General features: G+C 33.0%; 1 protein-coding gene across 1 annotated transcript in view; it reads left to right on the top strand.

The window, feature by feature from the left end:
• LOC308338242 (A disintegrin and metallopeptidase domain 3-like) overlaps positions 1-22,304 on the top strand; it is a gene marked incomplete at both ends in the record, with an annotated part of 130,760 nt that overhangs the window by 73,130 nt on the left and 35,326 nt on the right. The window contains 5 exons of the mRNA XM_080796292.1: positions 4,049-4,150; positions 4,610-4,805; positions 13,523-13,613; positions 13,875-14,064; positions 20,356-20,442. Coding sequence (XP_080652418.1) covers positions 4,049-4,150; positions 4,610-4,805; positions 13,523-13,613; positions 13,875-14,064; positions 20,356-20,442 — 666 coding nt within the window. The remainder of the gene's footprint in view (positions 1-4,048; positions 4,151-4,609; positions 4,806-13,522; positions 13,614-13,874; positions 14,065-20,355; positions 20,443-22,304) is intronic.

Raw genomic sequence — 22,304 nt, 5'->3', positions numbered from 1 at the left:
CACAACTGGCCAGAAGATCCATAGAATCCATTTGTCTTTATAAGCATTGTGACTTTGACTTTCTTTTGTTTCAGACAAAGGTTTAGGATATGTCTAGGTAGTCTTCATTATATTTATTTATATTTTCCTTCTGGCTTGCTGAATTTTGTTTTTTAATTTGACTTATGTTATACTTAATTAGATGTGGATAAAAGAAGTATTAGAATATTTACATTACCAGAGACAGTTCTCCCATAACTCCATTGACATGGAGGAGTCAATCCCATCAGTATCTGAAACTTCTAATCCAGTCACAATACATTATTTTTGCCCACTACTGAACTTCACATGAATGAATCATAGATTTTAGATCCTTTCTTATTCTAGAATTTTTTGCCTATATTTTTGATATTCAGTTTGCATGATTGAACATATCTATAGTTCATTGATGTTTGTTGTGCAGTAGTATTTCTTTGTATGAATATAACATTATTTATTCGTGCAATTATTAATGAACATTTAGGTTGTTTTTGGTTTCAAGTCTTATGAAATTGCTTCTAAAGAACATGTCTTTTTTTTCATATTTTTAGGAATAGAATTGCTGGGTCATATGTTAATTGTACTATTAAATTTGTAACAAAGCATCACTCTGCATTTTTAAATTCTTGTAATAGTTTACATTCCAGCCACCTATGTATGAGAGTGACAGTTTTCCTTATTCTTAGCAACTTTTGTTACTGCTAGTCTCTTACATTTTGGTAATTTCAGTGTATGCTTGTATTTCACTGCAGTTTTAATTCATATTTCTCTGATAACTAATCATACTAGACAGTGTCTCATGTGATTGTGCAACATTCATATGTCTTTGTCTCCTTTTTGAATGTTCATGTATTTTGCATAGTTTGATATATTTTTTTTATTATATAGTTATAGGAATTCTTAATATAAACTATATGCAAATCCTTTGTCAGATTTTCTCCCAGTAGTACTTTGTGTCCTATCAGTTCCAAGTTGTGAAACTTTCTCATAAGTTTTCTTCTAGAAGTTTACTGATTTTATCTTTGATGTGTATGCCTATGATACATTTTGAGTAACTTTTGATGTTTAAGTATTAGGGCATATTTTTTCTCTATATGTATATCTTTAAAATCCCTAGCCCTATTTGTTGGAAAACTACCCTTTTTCCATTGAATTACCGTGCTACCTTTATTGAAAAACAGTTCACATACTTTGTGTTTTATTGATCCTTATATATAGCCTTACATTAATACCAGCCCTTCTTACTCTGATTCACAAAATTAGGTAAATTGTGTCTTCATATTTTGTACTTTTTTCTGAAGATAGATTTGGTGATTTTAGGTCTTTGTATTTCTGTGTAAAATTTGGAATCAACTTTTCTATTTCTACTCATACCCCCCAAAAATAAAAAAAAACTTTGTGAAATTTTAATTGGAACTTTTTTGGATCTACATATGAATTTGTGGGGAATTAATGTATTCTTAATGTGAGTTTCAAACTATGAACATGGTATATTGTTCTATTTATTTAGATGTCTCTAATCAAATTAAAACCTAAATATTTCATATTTCTGAATGTTATTATAAATTGTGTACCTTTTTAAAAAATCTATTTCCAGTGTCCTTTGCAGGTATATAGAAACAGAATTAAATCATGAAAGTTGATTCCTCTGATAGCCAGTTTAACATTTCTTTGAATGACTCATATTTTGGAAAATACCCACAAAATGTCTAAATTAAAATGATCAAATAATCCAAGTGAATATATGAAAAAAGAATATACTTTTGGAATTTATTCCAGAAGTAGGAAAACATTTCAGTACTTTTCAACATATATCAAAATTAACAGAGAGACAAAAATTATGATATTAAATATCGAAGAGATATTTTATAAAAGTTTGGACATCTAGAACTAAAAATCATATCTTTTTGATTTCTCTAATTTCTCAATGGCATACCACAGTTACCTATTTTTTTTAAGATTTTTATTTGTTTATTTGAAAAATAAATAAAGAGAGAGCTGGAGAGCACAAGCATGGGAGAAGGAAAGCAGGCTTCCTGCAGAACAGGGTACCTGATGTGGAGCTCAGTCCGGGCTCTGGGATTATTACCTGAGCTAAAGGTGGCAGTTTAACTAATTGAGACACCCAGACTCCCTAACAGTTAACCTATTTTAAAAAGTTCTCACATCTGTCCCATTGTGGGATTCCATTTTTAAACCACGATTCATTGAACATCAATTTCTAAGCCCAACGTTTATTGTAGCTTTCCATTATACACTGAGTATTGTCAAAAAATGCTCTTCACTATAGGCTCTCTTTGATTCTAGCCTTAGATGGCTTTCCCTTTCATGTCATTGATTTTTGTCCCCCCCCAACATTAATATTTAGTGTGTATTCAAACTTCTGTCTTTACTAAATACTTTTGATAAGTTTTATTAAAATCTTTATATTATGAAGCATAATACATTCTTTCTCATAATGAAACAAAAATATCTGACTCTTGTAAATATTAAAACTTACACAACAATAACATTTTAAAATTTTATTTATTTATGTATTTGACATAGAGAGGTAGAGAGCTCAAGCACGGAGAGTGGTAGGCAGAAGCAGAAGGAAAAGCAGGATCCCCACTAAGCAGGGTATCCCAATGCAGTGACTCTATCCCAGGACCCTGGGATCACATGACCTGAGCCAAAAGCGGACGTTTAACTGACTGAGCCATCCAGGCACCCAATAATAACATTTTAAAATATACTTTAGTATATGCAGTTAATGCAATTGAAGACATTGACATTGTATCTAATTTTATGTAGAATATTTATATAACAATCCAGGTATTACAAATGTTCATGAATAAATTATTATTCTATAAAAACCACTGATAAACTTCTGTTTTGGGAAAGAGATGCATCATTATAGCTTCTTTCACAACACACTACTCAAACCATTCAACAAAAACTAAATAAATACATACTTAGTATGTGTAACACATTTTACTCACATACAAAGACTCACATATTTCCTGGGATTAGGGTGGAAGAAACTTCTATTCGTAAACTCAAGAACAAACCCCAAAAAGATGATAGTTTTCAGAGTTCTTAGATAGTCCTACTATTTCACACTCTCACAATATAAAAAATTTACCCAAACAAAAAAACCCCAAAATGCACCAAAACAAAAGTCAGTTGTCAATGACAAATTATAAAATATAGCAAACATTTATTGGTGGCCAGGGTTTAATATAATTATTATAAAAGTGCTTACAAATAAAGGAAATAAACAGAATGACTTGACAGAAATATATGCATAGAAATATAAAATAAACCAGAATGTACATTTTTAAAAATTTAAAGCACATTAGTAATGAAAATAATAAAATTGAAACAGATGTAAGCACTTAGTTATTTTTACCTATAACACCTATTGCTTTACTAATTTTTAAATATCACTATCAGTCTTGTGAAACATCACTCTTGCACTGAATAAATATATAGAAAGAAGGAAATAAGAGTATGTTGTAGTCTTTAATAGTTTTATACTCTATGATCTACTTACTGCTAGAATTAACCTTTAACATAAAATCTTGGAGATAAAAATAATAAAAATAAAATTTTCATTGAAATATCCTTTAAATAAAAAAGTTATAATTTAGAAACCTCTATTTTGTCACATTCATAAATTTTTATATAATCTCAATATGTTATCTTGAGGAGAATTGATGAGATGAAAAAGTACTTACAGTAAATGGAAAAAATACTTTTAAACTTATAGTGCATCTATTTATGAACACACAGAAGGTTGACAAATTACATTAAATTTTTAGCAGTTCAGTTTCTTAAGCATAGAATCATAAATAATTTCATTACTATCTTTTTTCCCATACTGGAACTATATTTTAAATGAAATGGTGTTAAAAATAAACACAGAAGTAAAACTCATACTGTGATTGTAATTAACTAAGAGACATACTATAGTATATTTTGACAATAAATAAAGTGATTTATTTGATTGAAAATTCCTATTATTAAACTTAATTATATTTACTTTTAGCATTGCAGAGAATTTAAAAAATGCTGTAATCCTGCAGATTGTACTCTGACTGAATTTGCAGATTGTGGCACTGGACCATGCTGTGATAGGGAAACTTGCCTGGTAAGCTTTCAAATTACTACAGTATTTTCTTTCATGATTTCTTTTTCTACTATTGTGCATTCACTTATTTTTTTTACTTCTTTTTTACATATCTTTTAAATATATAACTTTAAATACTTGATTCATACACAGTTGACTTCAGAATTCAGAAGATGTTCTTAGATTTTTTTTCAACTTCTTTCTTATCTTTGCCTTCACTGTATTGTTTCAATCTCCACTCAAGATCCATCCAGTTATCCAACACCAATTCCAGATTATTTGGGCATATGAATTCTTCTTGGTCATACCCGAGGCAATACCTGAATGTAGTTCTTCGTGACCCAACAACTTATAACAAAATTACAAATAAGCCACATATAATATTAATGGAAATGACAGAAATACTTTGCTCTTGTGTAAGTTATTTTATAGTTTTGGTTTCCTACCTTACAAAACGAATTGTTTTTCTTTGTCCCACAGATATCTATAAGAGGAACTGTGTGTCGGGAAAGCAAAGATCCATGTGATTTTCCAGAATTTTGTGATGGAAAAAGTGAATTTTGTGTACCTGATACGAAATCTGCTGATTTAGAACCATGCAATAATAAGACTGCCTATTGCTATAACGGAATATGCCAAGATACAGATAAACAGTGTGCAGACTTATTTGGAAAATGTAATAGTTGTACTTTTTTTCTGGGGTTCATTTTCATTATTTTGTCTTATATTTTTTCCCAGTAAAGTTAACATACAGAATTATATTAGCTTCAGGTGTAAACTTCAGTAATATAAGAATTCTATACATTACTCAGTGCTCATCATGATATGTGTACTGTTTAATCCCCTTTACCTATTTCATCCATTCCCCACCTATCTGGTAACCATTATCTGGTAACCATTGGTTTGTTCTCTAGAGTTAAGAGTCTGTTTTTTGGTTTGCATCTCTCTTCTTTTTTCCCCTCTGTTTGTTTTGTGTCTTCAATTCCACATGTGAGTGAAATCATGTGATCTTTGTCTTTCTAAGATTGACTTATTTTGCTCAGCATTGTTCCTGACTTCCTGTATCACTTCTAGAAATTTTTTTGCTAGAGTCTTTTGTGTTCTCCATATAGAGTATCATGTCATCTGCAAAGAGTGAGAGTTTGACTTCTTTGCCAATTTGGATGCCTTTTATTTCTTCCCGTTATCTGCGGGCTGAGGTTTAGACTTCTAGTAGTACTATGTCGAACAACACTGGTGACAGTGGACATCCTTGCCGTGTTCTTGACCCTAGGGGGAATGCTCTCAGTTTGTTTGCTTTTTTTTTTTTCCATTGAGAATGATATTTCCTGTGGGTTTTTCGTATATGGCTTTTATGAGATTGAGGTATGTTACTTCTTATGCTGTGAAGAGTTTTAATCAAGAAAGGATGTAGTTTGCCAAATGCTTTTTCTGTATCTACTGAGAGGATCATATAATTCTTGCACTTTCTTTCCTTAATATAGTGCATAACATTGATTGATTTGTGGATGTTGAACTACCCTTGCATCCCAGAAATAAATCCCACTCAGTCATGGTGACTAATGCTTTTAATGTACTGTTGGATCCTATTGGCTAGTATCTTGTTGAGAATTTTTGCATCCATGTTCATGAGATATATTGGTCTATAATTTTCTTTTTTTGTGAGGTCTTTTCTGATTTTTGGATCAAGGTCATGCTGGTCTCGTAGAAAGAGTTTGGAAGTTTTCCTTCCATCTCTATTTTTTGAAACAGCTGGTAATAGGTATAATTCTTCTTTAAATGTTTGATAGAATTCCCCTGGAAAGCCATCTGGCCCTCAACTCTTTAAATGTTTGGTAGAATTCTGCTGGGAGACCATCTGATCCTGGATTCTTGTTTTTTGGGAGATTTTTTATTACTGCTTCAGTTTCCTTGCTGGTTATGGGTCTGTTCAGGTTTTCTATTTCTTCCTGTTTCAGTTTTGGTAGTTTATAAAACATCTCTAGGAATGCATCCATTTCTTGTAGATTGCCTAATTTGTTGGCATATAGTTGTTCATAATATGTTCATATAATTGTATTTCTTTGCTGTTCATTGTGAGATCTTCTTCATTCATGATTTTATGTGTGTCCTTTCTCTTTTCTTTTGGATAAATCTGATTTATCCAATGTTTATCAATGTTATTAGTTTTTTCAAAGAACCAGATCTGTTTCATTGATCTGTTCTACTGTTTTTTTGTTTATATTTCATTATTTCTGCTCCAATCTTTAATAATTCTCTTCTTCTGGGTTTAGGCTTTCTTTCCTGTTCTTTCTCCAACTCCTTTAAGGTGTATGGTTGTGTATTTGAGACCTTTCTTGTTTCTTAAGAAATGCTTATATTGCTATATACTTCCCTCTTAGGACTGCCTTCACTGCAACTTAGTGGTTTTGAACACTTGTGTTTTCATTTTCATTTGTTTTCATAATTTTTAAAAATTCTTCTTTAACTCCCTGGTTGACTCATTCATTCTTTAGTAGGATGCTCTTTAGCCTCCATGTATTTGAGTTTGTTCCAACTTTCCTCTTGTGGTTGAGTTCAAGTTTCAAAGCACTGTGGTCTGAAAATATGCAGGGAATGATCCCCATCTTTTGGTACTGGTTGAGACCTGACTTGTGACCCAGTATGTGATCTATTTTGGAGAATGTTCCATGTGCACTTGAGAAAAATGTGTATTCTGTTGCTTTAGGATGGAATACTCTGAATATGTCTGTGAAGTCCATCTGGTCCAGTGTGTCATTCACAGCCCTATTTCCTTATTGATCTGCTTAAATGATATGTCCATTGCTATGAGTGGGGTGTTAATGTCCTCTATTATTACTGTATTATTATCAATATATTTCTTTCATTTTGTTTTGGTTTGTATAAATGGCTGTTCCTATGTTATGGGAACGAATATTTAAGATTATTAGATCTTGTTGGATAGACGCTTTTAGTACGATATAGTGTCCTTCCTCATCTCTTATTACAGTCCTTGGTTTAAAATCTACTTTGTCCAATATAAGGATTGCTGCCCCAGCTTTCTTTTGATGCCCATTAACATGATAAGTGGTTCTCTACCCCCTTACTTTTAATCTGGAGGTGTCTTTGGGTCTAAAATGAGTCTCTTGCAGATGACATATTAATGGATCTTGCTTTTTTATCCAACCTGATACTCTGTGTCTTTTTATTGGAGCATTTAGCCATTTAGATTCAGGGTAACTATTGAAAGATAGGAATTTAGGGCATTATCTGTATATTAGGGTATTATCTGTAAAATGACTTTCTGTATATTGTCCCTGTTCTTTTCCAGTCTTTTTAAATTTTGGGCTCTGTCTCTCCTTAAAGGATTCCCTTTAATATTTCTTGTAGGGCTGTTTTAGTGATCACAAATTTTATTTTTCTATTTGTCCTGGAATCTTTTTTATCTCTCCCTCTTCCCTAAATGACAGCCATGTTGGATGAAGTATTCTTGGCTGCATATTTTTTCTCATTTAGCACCCTGAATATATCATGCCAGTCCTTTCTGGCCTGCAAGGTCTCTGTGGACAGGTCTTCTGCCAGTCTAATGTTTCTACCCTTGTAGGTTACAGACCTCTTTTTCCTGAGCTGCTTTCAGGATTTTCTCTTTGTCTCCAAAATTAGCAAGTTTCACTTTTATATATGGAGATACTGACCTATTTTTATTGATTTTGAGGGAGTTTCTCTGTGTCCCCTGGAATTGAATGCCTGTTTCCTTCCTCAGATTAGTGAAATTCTCCACTATAATTTGTTCCTATATACACCTTCTCTTTCCTCTTCTTCTGGGATCCCATTATTCTAATATTGTTTCACTTTATGGTATGACTTATCTCTCAAATTCTCACCTCATGATCCAGTAGTTGTTTTATCTCTCTTTTTCTCAGCTTCTTTAGTCTTATCATTTTGTCTTCTATATCACTAATTCTCTGTTTTGCCTCATTTATCCCAGCAGTTAGAGCCTCCATTTTTTTTAATTGCATCTCATTTAGCCTTTTCAGTTTCAACTCGATCAGATTTCATTTCTTTTATTTCTTCAGAAAGGGATTCTCTGGTGTCTTCTATGCTTTTTTCAAGCCCAGCTAGCATCTTTATTATAATTGTTATTCTGAACTCTTGTTCCAAAATATTACTTATATCCACACTGATTAGGTCCCTGTCAGTCACTACTCCCTCTTGTTCTCTTTTTGATGTGAGTTTTTCCTTCTTGTCATTCTGCCCAGAGAGAGATGATGCAAGAATAGATGAATGTGAGAACAAAATACTAAAATGGCAATAATGACCCAGAGAAATGTACACTAAGAAAATCAGAAGAGACCTGAAACTGAAAAATAAAATTAAAAGGAAAAAAGAGAGAATATAATCAGACAGGGGAACAGAACAGAACAATATGCTGGATCCTGTGTGTATTTTGGTCTGTTTAGTAGAAAAGTAGATCCCAAAACTGTAAATAAAAACACATCAGTAAAAAAATAAAATAAAATTATATACAATATAAGGATAGAGTATAATTATAAAAATGAAATTAAAAGACAATAAAAATCAAAAAACAAAAAGAAAGAATAGAAACAGACAGGTGAACAGAACAAAACAGTACACTATGTCTTGGGGATATTTTGGTCTGTTTGTTAGAAGAAACTATATCCCAAAATGGCAAAGAAAGAAAAACTTACATATGCACAAAAATAAAATTAAATACAGTGAAAGGATAGAATGTAACTTTGTAATTGTAAAGGCAAAAATTAGACTTTAAAATGAGTTGATAAAATAAGAAATTGGTTGAAAAAGGAAAGAAAAAAATTAAAATTAGAAGATTAAAGAATCGTGGGAGAAAAACCATGAATTCTATATACAACATTCCCTTAGCACTGGAGTTTTGCAGTTATTTGTGATCAGCAAACTTGGTCTTAACAAGATGTTCTTGCTAATCTTCTGGGGGAAGGAGCCTGTTCCACTTATTCTCACATGTCTTTGCACCTGGTAGAACTGCACCACCCTTGCCAAGGGGTTAGGCTAAATAAGTGAACCTAGATTACTCTAGGTGGCTTTTGTTCCCTGAAGGCTTTGAGTGTCTCTCTAGAGGATGAGAATGAAAATGGTGACCTCCCAATCTCCAGTCTCAGAGCTGAAAGCTTGCACCCCCACCTACTCAGTGCCCTCTCAGGGATAAGCAATCAATCACTCCTGTCTCGTTGGTCTCTGTCCACCCTCCATGCTCACCCAGCCTGTGGTCAAGCATTTCTGTCTCAGACATATGATCCTACTTCAAGTCTCCAAATCCTATAGACTCCTGCAACAGACACATGTGGTGTTCCTGGTGGGAGAGGTGTCTTGGCTTGGTTTTTCTCCTTGCTGGGACCCAGCTGAGAGAGTGGTAGCCTAATTGTGCTGTGGTTTGGGCATTATGGCAACCCTGAGCCTAGTGTCCACTACTGGACTTGCTGATTGCACCTGGCTTTCCAGCTCAGATGCCTGGAGAACTCTTCCATGCTCAAGCATCCCTGTTCTTTCTTAACTCTGGGGATCCTGAGACCATGCTGTCCCACCTAGGATTCTACCCTGCTTTGCCATCTTAGTGCCTTTCAGGCAGGGACATCTGGAGAAGACTTTTAAAAGTTCTGATTTTGTGCTTCATTGCCACATCACTTTCTGATAGCTGACTGATGGAGGTTCTCTTCCCCCATGATTTATCTTGCCACGTATTGCCTTGGATTCACTTCACACCTCCTACCTTGCAGAAAGTGGTGGCTTTTCTATTGTAGAGTTGCAGCTATTCCTTTCTTAGGTCTCCAGTTGAGTTCAGACTAATTTGATAGCTTTCTAGATGAATTCCTGGGACCAGATGAAACTAAATTTTCCAAGTCCTCCACCATCTTGGACTACTTCCTTACTAATTTGGATACTATGTATTTCTTTTTGTTGTCCGATTGCTGGAGATAGGATTTCTTTCTATTATAGATCTACTTTTTTGACAGTTTTTATTACGGATGGATGTTATACTTTGTCCAGTGCTTTTTCTGCATCTATTAAAATGCTCATATGGTTCTTGCCTTTTCTCTTATTGATGTGATACTGATTTGTGAATATTGAACTACCCTTGCATCCCAGGAATAAATTCCATGTGTTCACGGTGAATGACTTTTTACTGTATTGTTGGATTTGGATTGTTAGTATTTTGTTGAGGATTTTTGCTTCTGTGTTCATCAGATATATTGTCCCATAATTTTCTTTTCTTTTTTAAAAAAATTTTTTTCTTTTCTTTTCTTTTTTCTTTTTTTTTTTTTTTTTCCTTTTCCTCTTTCTTTCTTTCTTTCTTTCTTTTTTTTGTGCCCTCATATGGTTTTGATATCAGGGCAATTATGGTCTCATAGAATGAAGTAGGAAGTTTTCCTTCTTTCTATTTTTCTATTTTTTTGAATAGTTTGAGAAGAATAGGTATTAACTCCTCTTTACATGTTTTGTAGCTTTTGCCTGTAAAGCCATCTGGTCCTGGACTCTTGTTTGTTGGGAATTTTTTTGATTAGTGATTCAATTTCATTTTGCTAGTAATAGATCTTTTCAAATTTGGTTTTGGTAGTTTATATATTTCTAGGAATTTATCCGTTCATTCTAGGTTGTCCAATTTGTTGGCATACAATTTTTCATAATATTCTCATAATTCTTTGTGTTTCTGTGGTGTTTGTTATTTTTCCTCTTTTGTTTCTATTTTTTCTTTTTTTTTTTTTTTTTGAAGGGGGAAGGTCCTCTCTCTTCTCTCTCTCTCTTTCTCTCTCTCTCTCTTTTTTTGTTCTGGCTAGAGGTGTATTAATTTTGTTGATATTTTCCAAGAACCACCTCCTGGTTTTATTGATCTGTTTTACTGTTTCTTTAGTGCCTATATAACTTATTTCTGTTCTAATATTTATTATTTCCTTCCTTATGCTGGTTTTGGGTTTTGTTTGTTGTTCTTTTTGTAGTTCCTTCAGGTACATGGTTAGGCTGTTTATATGATATTTTTCTTGCTTCTTGAGGTAGGCCTACATTGCTTTAAACTTTCGTCTTAGAACTGCTTTTTTTCTGCATCCCAGGGGTTTTGGACTATAGTGTTTTTGTTTTTATTTGTTTCCATGTTCTTTCTGATGTCATCTTTGATTTCTTGGTTAACCCATTTATTGTTTAGTAGCATGTTATTTAGCTTCCATGCATTTATGCTCTCTCCAGATCTTTTTCTTGTGGTTGATGTCCAGTTTTATAGCACTGTGGCCAAAAGAGATGCATGGTATGACTTTGATCTTCTTGAATTTGTTGAGGCTTGTTTTGTGGGCTGATTCTGGAGAATGTCTCATGTGCCTTTGAAAAGAATGTGTATTTTGCTCTTTTAGGATAGAATGTTCTGAATATATCTGTTAAATCCATCTGGTACACTGTGCCATTCAAAACCACTCTTTCCTTGCTGTGTTTCTGTTTGGATGATCTGTCCATTGACATAAGTGTGTTGTTAAATTCCTCTATTACTATTGTATTACTATCAATTATTTTTAGTTATTATTTCTTCAAAAAAATTTTCTGCTCCCTTTTCTTTCTCTTCTTCTAGGATCCCATAATGCAAATATTTTATGCTTGATGCAGTCACTACGTTCCCTAAAACTATTCTAAATTTGCATAATTATTGTTATTCTTATTTGCTCAGCTTGATTACTTTCCATGCCTCTGACTTCCAGGTTATTAGTTCTTCTCCTCTGCTTCATGTAGCCTACTGTTTATTCTATTGGGTGTATTTTTAATTTCATTTATTGTGTTCTTCATCTGTGGTTCTTTTTTATCTTTTTCTTAAAGAGTCTCACTGATGTCCTCCACTCTTTTCTCCAGTCCAGGGAGTATCTTTATGATTACTACTTTAAATTCTCTATCAGGCATATTACTTGTATCTGTTTTGGTTAGATATCTTACTGTGGTTTGGTCTCATTCCTTCATTTGGGGCACATTCCTCTGTCTCCTCATTCTGTCCAACTGTGTTTGTTTCTCTGTGTTAGGAAATTCAGCTATTTTTCTTGCTATTGAAAATAATGGCATTATGAAGAACTCCTCCTTTAGTATCCTGCACTACGGTGTTCCCTGTTCCCCAGGACCTGATACTTTCAGTGAATGTCTCCTAAGTGGGTTGCCTGAGCTCTCTTTTTCCTTCAGTAAGGTTGTCTGCAGAGGCTCTCTTTGCCTGCTGTGCACAGTGTTTGGTCCATGGCTGGGTGCAGCACATTTTAACAAGGTGTGTGTTGGTCTTCTTGTGAAATGAGACCTGCTGCCATCATCACTGCAGGAACTGAGGTCCCATAAAACACAAGGGTCTATTGACTGGGTATTGGTGGGTTTTGCACTGATCTTCTGGGGTGGGAGGCCCATGGCACTGGGATTAGGGCAAGCATGACTGGGAAGGGCTGATCCAGTAAAGCGGAGGCCCATGGCACTGGGATTAGGGCAAGCATGACTGGGAAGGGCTGATCCAGTAAAGCGTGGGGGGTGGGACTCGGTATAAGCAAGTTAGGTAGCAATTGTTTGTGCCATGCTCTTTCCTGCAGGTGGCTCTGTGTTTATACTGAGGGGTGGGGAGGGAAATGGCACCTGACAGCTTGTTTTTGGAGGCATTTCTCTATGATCCTGACTTCTCTGAATGATGCTCTGAGATGAGTAATTCCCTCTCCCGCCTGTCTGCCCCTGGTATTTTTCAAACTGCTGTTTCCATGTTATATCTCTGCTGGCTGTTTGTTCTGCTACCTAGGAGTGGGAACTCAGCTTCCTAATGACCTCTGGGCTCAACCATAGCCTACCTGCTGATTTTTAAATTTTTCAAGCTTTAAATACCATTGGTTATAAGAATTCATAAAATTTGTCTCCTCCTGCTTTCAAAACCAAATATGCAGGTTTATCTTTCCTGTGTGGGCTCCTCAGGGGCTCATTTTAAAACTACATTTTCCTAAAGTTAGTAATCTACCCTGTAGCCATGATAAAAGGTAAATCCAAATTTGAAAATAAAGTTGCAAATCAAAACAACTTTGAATTACATCAAGAGGTAGATCTAATAATTATAAGATAAAAAACAAGATATTAGTCAAATTTCAGGTAAGTGGTGGAAAAGGAGTAGAATATTAGAATTGCAGGTAAGAGAGTAAATGATTGTTTGATTTCTCAATAATTTCTGCACTGTGATGGCAATTTTCTTATTCTCAAGTGGATAGTTTTTAGTGTTTCTTCTCATGTAGCCAGTAGATAACACCAAAAAGTTTCTGTAGCTGACACTGATTGGGCATTGCTGTCATCTAGATGTCTCTATATTAATTTACCATACTTTCAGTTTTTAATCTGTTTAAAGATGAGTAATTGGAACTTTATTTATATCTTCAGTTGCAAAAGGTTCTACTCTTCTGTGTACACAAGAAGTAAATATGCAGGAAGATGATTTTGGAAACTGTGGAAGAGGCTTTTGTAATTTTAAGTATGTATTTAGAAAATTATACCTTTTCCAGTTGTGTTTGTGTGTTTGTACTGAAAAGAGTCATTTAATACAAAAGATAAATGAATGCATTATATACAGATAAATATTAAAGTTGCACTTCCTAAGATTGTTTTGTTTTGAATAGCTTTGGTGCTATGATCTTTAACATATTCAAGTATCCTCATATTTTGAACTATTATTTCCCTTATATTTTTGTCCTTAAGTGAGATTTAGATAATTTTTTTTTTGCCTTATTGCCAGGGATATTCTTTGTGGAAAGATAGTTTGTCACTGGACACGTTTAGAAATAATACCATTTAAAAAATTTGATATTCAGTATACTTATATGGAAGGCCATCTGTGTGTCTCTGCATATTTAAGAGTACCAACAAAATATGTAACAGAGGATTTTACCTATACTTCAAATGGCACTATGTGTGGTCCAGATAAGGTAAATAAAAATTTGACTTGGTTAAGTATGTGGTGTGCGGGTGTCTGTGTGTGTGTGCACATGCACACATATGAGAGAAAAACAGAGAAGACCTTAACATCTGTTAATATAATTAAGATTATAAATTTTGGTTACTGCATCATTATCTTAGGATTTAAATTTCAAAATTTCTGTTGGTCAAAAAACACTTGCTTCACTATCATTTGTATATTATGAATTTTGCTATAGATATTTAAGCTTGTTTTCTCATACTTGAGAATATTAACCTCTTCATTAGGCCAGGATCTGGTCTGCAAAAATTTATAGAAAAAACAAAAAAGAATCAAGTAATACAGCAAAACTGTAAGTGAAAACTATCTGAATAATAAGAACAGCAAAGAAAACAAAAATAGCCAAGTATTTAGTCCTGCAATAATTGACAAAGTAGAATTAATTTGATCTTAATGGAAATAAAACAGCTATTTGCTCATTAGTCAACTCCTCTAATTGTTCTTCCAAAAGCGTAATATATAGTTGTTAAAAATTTGGCCGTGCCACAAGACACAATAATAAAATGGAGTTTAAGCTTTATTTCTTTTTCTTTTCTGTAAATAGTTTAAGAAACAAAATAAAGGATCTTTAAGCTACTACCATTGAAAAATTAGTTGGGTAATTTAAAACACTACTCAAGTATCTCATGTTTAATTTTAGATAATTTATATCAAGATACAATATTTTAAGAAATGAAAAATAGAGGAAAATGGGAGTGAGTAGTAAATTTATCTCAAAATGGGAAAATGTATTCCTGCATAAAAATACTGAAATAATCACAAAGGAACATATAGTGCTGACTACCTTATAAAAGTAATATGTCATCCCTTTAAGGATTATTTCAGACAAATTGAAAAAATGCTTACTACAAATGTGAGAGATTAAATACATAAATTTAATCAGCTAATTTAATTATTCATTATTGGAAAAACAAAAGCACTCAAATGGTGCAAAAACAACTTGATCTTTGTCCCTGATTTCTGGCACAGAGCCCCTAAACCCCTTGGAATTTCCTGAGTAATAGGAATTTTGTTATTGTTGTTGTTATTCATGAAGAGCCTCTTCTAATCAAACTGAATTTATGATAATGAAGTAACAGGATGAGGACCTTAGGTAACTTTATGATGAAGCTGATCACTAGTAAGACCAATTGATTAGAGTTATAACTTTCAGCCTTCAAGAAGGGAGGTAGTGTGGTTAGAGATTGAACAATATAAAAACTTTTAGACAATGAGATTTAGTATGCTTCTAGGTTGGTGAAATAAATACAGACTACATGAATATTTAGTTACTGTTTTTGTCTAATCAAATAGGAGTTGAACATAATTATTGATGATGAGAAGCATAGCTTATCATCCTAAAACAAATATAAATTAGCACAAAATTTCTGGGAAGTGATTTAGAAATGTCCATGGAGTCAAATATATTGTTACACATTTTTATTGATTTTTAAAAATTATTATTTGTTACTAATTTTGATTGACATATAATTGAAATATAACATTACCTTAGTTTCAGGTGTATAACATAGTGATTCAATATTTGTATATATTGTGAAATGACAATTGTAAGAAATCTCGTTAACATCCATTACTATACATAGTAACAAAATTTTTTTATTTTAAAAATGTTGAAGTTTTACTCTTTCAGCAAGTTTCAAATATGCAATAGTGTTATTAACTGTAGTCACCATACTGTACTATAATTCCCATTATTTATTTATTTTATAACTGCAAGTTTGTAATTTTTTACCCCATTCACCCATTTTATCTACTCCCCTAAAGCCCCACCATTGACAGCTACCAATCTGTTCTCTGCATCTTGGAACTTGGATTTTATTGTTTAAATTATACATACAACTAAGATAACACAGTATTTGTATTTCTCTGTCTGACTTATTTCAGTCAACTACTGTTCTCAAGGTTCATTCATGTTGTCACAATTGGCAAGATTTAATTCTTTTTTATGGATGAGTAATATTCCATTGTGTATATTTGCTCCATTTGCTTTATTCATTCATTCATCAGTGGACATATAGGTTGCTTATGTATCTTGTCTACTGTAAATAATGCTGCAGTGAATATGAAAGTGCATATATATTTTTGAGTTACAAGTTTTCATATATTTTGGATAAATGCCCAGAAGTGAAATTGCTCTATCATATGATGTTTCTATCTTTAATTTTTTATAAGAACCTCCATACTATTCTATTTCTATCATACTATTTTCTGATTTACATTTCTACCAATAGTGCACAAGGGTTCCATTTTCTCTACATTGTCACAAACATTTATTATTACTTTGTGTCATTATAGAAGTCATTCTAAGGTCCTAGAAGAATAGGAGAAAGAATTAAAGGATGGAAAAATATTTCAAGGACTAATACTTGGAATGTTTCCACATTTGGCAAAAGGCACAAATACCCAGATGCAAAAAGCGAAGAACATCATATAGGATGAACCCAGTGAAATCCACAGCAGAATACAGCATAATGAAATTTCTGAAAATTAAAGACAGAGAAAAATAATCTTAAAAAGTAGTGAGAGTGAAATAACATGTGCAAGAAAAATATAATTTTAATGGTGACAATTAAAACATACATATGCCATAGACGATTTCCATGCTGGTCAGTCCCACTACTGCATATGACCACTAAAAACCTTACAGATCACTCATCTCTTCATCAGTGATTCTCTGCCTGGGAAAGTCTGATCATTAGCCTATGTCCACCTGGCCAATGTCCCCATGGAGGGGAAATCAAAGAAAGAAGTAAGGGAGGAAGCAAACTGAAGGGAGGGGATGGGAAAGGAAAACGGAAGGAAGGAAAGAAGGAAGGAAGGAAGGTAGGAAAGTAGGTAGGAAGGAAAGAAGGAAGGAAGGAAAGGAAGGAAGGAGGGAGCAAGGAAGGGCGGGCCGGAAGAAGGCAAGCCAACTTTTCCTACTTGGTTCTGTAGAGGCTTTCAGCTGGCCTGACTTTATACTCCCACACCATGTTTAATTTATAAATAAATAAACAAACAAATAAAACAACTGGTGTAGAATTTAGTGATTCATCAGTTGCATATAACACCCAGTGCTCTATTCCAGAAACCAATATTGCATTGTATGTTAACTACTTAAAATTAAAAACAAACAAAAATCCCCCAACTAATTGACAGCCTCCTACATATAACAGGGGCTTGTCACATGATAGTATTCATTAGGGAACTGGCTTTTAGGGCATGGTACTTCCAGTAATTTAATTGACTAACAACTCTTGTAGAGTACAGACCACTTGAAAAACCCAAATTCTATAATCATCATTAATTCAATTGCTTTAGGAAACAAAATACCTTCCTTAATTTTCTCCCTTGGGATAAAAGTGTTGTGCTGGCTGCATTTTGTAACTGAGAGAACGGAGATGTGAGTAGTGAATATGAGAGCTAACTGTTTCTGTGATTTTGTGGACACTTCCATGGATAATTGCACATTTTGCCCCCCTGGCCAAACTGCACTTTTGGCTCTATCCTTTGCTTTTCCTTATTACTCTGAGGCTGCAGATCCTCCAAGCACTGTAGGTGGTCAACCAGGCTCCCTCCTTGACCATTCTTTGTGATGTGGTTGCTTCCTCACTTCATTTTACCCATCAGTGGCCTTCATTTTATTTTGAAATCCCAGGAAGTTCTTAAGTCTCTCATCTTCTAATTGCCTTGTTCTGATTCTCCTTTACTCAATTTAATTAGGAAAGGGGAGCAATTGTGAATGCCATGTCTGTGAATTTGAACTGGTATTATTCTGTAGTTATTTAAAAAACTCATCAGATATACTTTATTTTCATTGTTATTCTACATTGTTCAATTGATCTCAGAGTGGTTGGAAAGAAAAGATATCTTTATCTTACTCTCATTAACTGTGGCTCCTATGTAAAAGTTATCTTGATAAGAGAAAGAGGGAGAGAGGGGAAACTATATGTCTTATTTATTAACATGAAGAAAAGTATGTCTCTTATGAATCATAACAAAATTTTAAACAAAACACATATATTTAGTACTGATAAAAAGTATACTACATAGAGATAAGCATTGTTTCCAACAATGCAAGTTTGCTTAATATTGGATGTGATAGAAAGATTTTATGAATTTTTTTTAGTTTATAAGACTTAGAACAGGAGACTAGTTTATCATTTGATTTCTAGCTTGCTTAGGTAGGGTAGGGAAGATAATCACATCTCAACACATTCATTTCAAACTTGAAAAAGGTACATTTTTTTTCACCACATCTGTATCTTTGGGGTAAATATCCAGTAGTGCAATTGTAGGGTCATAGGGTAGCTCTATTTTTAATTTCTTTAAGGAATCTCCACACTGTTTTCCAAAGTGGCTGCACCAACTTGCATGGAGCAATGGGTGTGGTGCATAAACAGTGAATCTTGGAACACTGAAAAAATAAAATTAAATTTAATTTAAAAAAATAAAGAAAAAGAAAAAAGTGCATTTCACTGTCCAAAATTAAGTAAGCTAATCAATGAATAAATAAATACAATTAACTGTCTTTTTCTTACTCATACCTGGGACTATAAGGAAATATGCTTAAATAATCTATACATTTCTCCTTAGGAAATAGGTATTTACATACATTGCTTCTTATTGTTTCTTCTTTTTTCTTTTTTTTTTTTTTCTTTGAACCATGATATCCTGCTTCTGGGACACTATTTGTGTCTCTTATTCAAAGAATGGGGTCTTGTAGAGTAGTTTATATTCAAAACATCGTATCAATCATTGCCCAAGGCTAAGTACTTTTATAGTGTCTCTAACTTCTTCTGTCATTACAAAAAAGCCAACTACAAATTGATTTGTTTACTTGAAAGTAACTGTATCAGGGGCGCCTGGGTGGTTCAGTGGGTTAAAGCCTCTGCTTTTGGCTCAGGTCATGATCCCAGGGTCTTGGGATCAAGTCCTGCATCAGGCTCTCTGCTCAGTGGGGAGCCTGCTCCCCCACCCCCCGCTCTCTCTCTGCTTGCCTCTCTGCCTACTTGTGATCTCTATCTGTCAAATAAATAAATAAAATCTTTAAAAAAAAGTAACTGTATCAGAAGTATGAGTCTTAACTTTTCCTGGATTATTTTTCCCCTAAAGACAATGCAGTGAAGTATGACTAGTTTATTATTGCTTCAGTGATAATGTTTAAGGAGAACTAGAAAGAAGATGGTTCTTTGGACAGGTAATGCTGATTTGCCCAACATTTTGTTATTCTTGCTAGTTTCATCAGGGCACTTACAGTAATGAACAGGCTGATATTCTTTCCTTTATGGTGATTGGTTAATGGTGATAGAAAATAATGATTTTTAAGACTATTTATCATATAGTGAATAGTCTATCAGATAACTTGAGAAAAGCCAACATAATTTTTACAGACTCCCCTAAAGATATTCACATTAAATTAAAATTAGCATAAAGTTTACATACAGATCAAGTCATCAATAAATAATAATTAAAATGATATCTTGTATTTAGTAAGGATTTACTATGTCCCAGGCACTGCTTTTGTTCCTTTATGTCTAACAAATTATTTCATCTTACACTTTTAAAACCTACACTTTTAAAAAATTTGGGTATAATTGCTATTCCAAATTCAAAGATGGATAAATGGAGGTATGGAGAGATTAAATAACTTGCTTTAGTGCAAATATGAAAGGTAAGAGAAATTGTCATTAAAACTGGAAAAATATAAAATATAAAAATGACAAGAACACTTAGCATTGATAAATATGTGGTTCTGTGACTAAGGGAGTTCTTGTACTGGATATTGGCCGTTGATAACTTGTGCATGAATTTAAAAGAGTCGATTTATTATCATCAAATATAAAATGAGGATAAAAATATTTCCTTTGAGTATAATGAGCATGTCTCATAAAAATACATAGAAAGTGCAAAGACAGATCTGATCTCATTACAAATCACCGGTACAACTTGGCTATTTTTGTTCCTATATCAATTAGTATCAATATATCAAAAAATTCACAGCTGTGCTCCCTCATGGGAAAGAAATAGTATCTCATTTCAAAATTTTATATTTGGTAAAGCAATAACATGTCATTTGGGCTCTTATGTTCTTCTTTTAGAATGAGTAGATTCGTGAAATCCAGATTCATATTATATATATTATATTTTATATGAAATGTAAATATACAGTGTATTGTGCATTTAATTTTTGTACCAAGTACAATTGCTCAACTTTTGATTTACATTTACAGTTTTTGTTGTTTGTTTTTTAACATTTTAGTATTGTGATAAGGGACGTTGTGTTCCTAGGAATTTGTACGCACAGAGAACAAATTGTGATGCAAGTATAAACTGCAGTGGACATGGGGTATGTAATGGTTATTTCATTTCTAAGTATAGCTATTTTAATTTGTGTCAACAACATTGTCCAAGATAATGAGGTTTAGAATTATTTGATATAGAAATTACTTTGAAAAATTTCAGTTAAAATAAGGAAAGTAGATTCCATTATGTATACATACACATATGATTTGTGTGTTCAGTCACATTGTTATAGGCCTCATGAGCTTTGAAGTTTGTACAAAAATACAATATGAAATAAATTCATTTCTAAATTGAATTTTTTAAGTATTACTCATACACGTTTAACATACATGTAAATATTGCTTGTGGTTGAGTGTATGTGTACTGATAAATATTTGAAAACACACACAATATATTTATATTACACATATTATAATCTAATATTTTTGTGAGAGCAGAGTTTCTTGTCTATTCAGATCTCATTCATCCTTTAGTTGTTTCAATTTATTTCCCTGTATGTCTCCTCGATGCTATATTTTAAAAATCATTCACTGATGGACTTTTGGATAATGTTAATTTTTACTTAACTATTGTAAGTAGTGGGACAATGGACATTATGGTACAGTTACCTTTCCACATTTGCCTGACTTCTTTAATTATTAATGAAATACATGATTGGCCACATTTATGCAACATTTAAATTTTTATAAATATTATATTATGTTTAAAGAATATTATACCAGTTTTTACTCCCACCTACCAGGTATAAAAATATGCATTTCCTTAAATTCTGACCAGACTAGTATCTCAGCTTTTTAAAATCACTTTCAACATGCTAAATCCATTGCTAATTTATATTTCCTTAATTATAGAGTTTTTAGGCACAATATATGTATGGTCATACTTGCCAATTGCATTTTTATTTGTCTATCCATTGTGAAATTATCTACTAGGGAATAGAAACTGTGTAAACTTTGTTTTCCTGAACCTAATTTTAGGCTTTAACTTTGTGGCTGGTGTCTCTTGCCATATCAATGCTTCATATTTTATATAATGATCTGAGAATAAAGTGACCTACCTGCATGTCTTGTATTCACATTTTCTCCCCAATCACTTACATGCCCTATTAAAATTTTTTTTCTATTTCTTTCTTATTTAAATCTAATTTCTTATTCAATTTTTGCATGACCTATTTCTAGATTCCCTATTCTGCTTCCAATCCTTCTTTCAGTTCATCTGTCAGATCACATTTGGAGATAATTTCTAACCCTCCTATTTCTAGCAAAATATGTTTTGGTATTTGGTATCTCATTAAGCAAACCTATGTTTGTTTTTTCTCCTATTTTTTGGTAAAAGTTTGATTTTATAACAGCTATTTTTTAACTTAACACAATTCAAGATAAACTTTAACTCCTACTATTTTATATTTTTTATTGAATTATAGTTGGCACACAGTGTTACATTAGTTTCAGGTATAAAAGAGTAATTCAGCAACTCTGTACATTATGCTATACTCACAAGTGTAGCTATCATCTGCAATTACAATATCATTGACTATATTCCCTATGCTATACTTATTACCCCCATGACTTACTCATTCCATAACTGACGCCTGCAACTCCCACTCCATTTCACCAGTTTGGTCCTTCTCACCATTACTTCGCTTTCTAGTAACCACAGTTTGTTCTCTGTATTTATAGGTCTGATTCTGCTTTTTTGTTTGTTTATTCATTTTATTTTTTAGATTTCATATGAGTGAAATCATATGGCATTTGTCTTTCTCTGTCTTACTTACTTTATTTAGCACAATAACTTCTAGGTCCATCCATATTGTCAAAAATGTCAAGATCTCTCTCTCTCTCTCTTTATGGCTGAGTAACATTCCATTGTATATATATACATACCACGTCTTTATCCATTCATCTG

Source organism: Martes martes, assembly GCF_963455335.1.
Source record: "Martes martes genome assembly, chromosome: 2".
In the NCBI taxonomy this organism is placed as follows: Eukaryota; Metazoa; Chordata; class Mammalia; order Carnivora; family Mustelidae; genus Martes; species Martes martes.
Note: the sequence above shows the minus strand (reverse complement) of the source record. Positions and strands in the feature narration are given on the sequence as shown.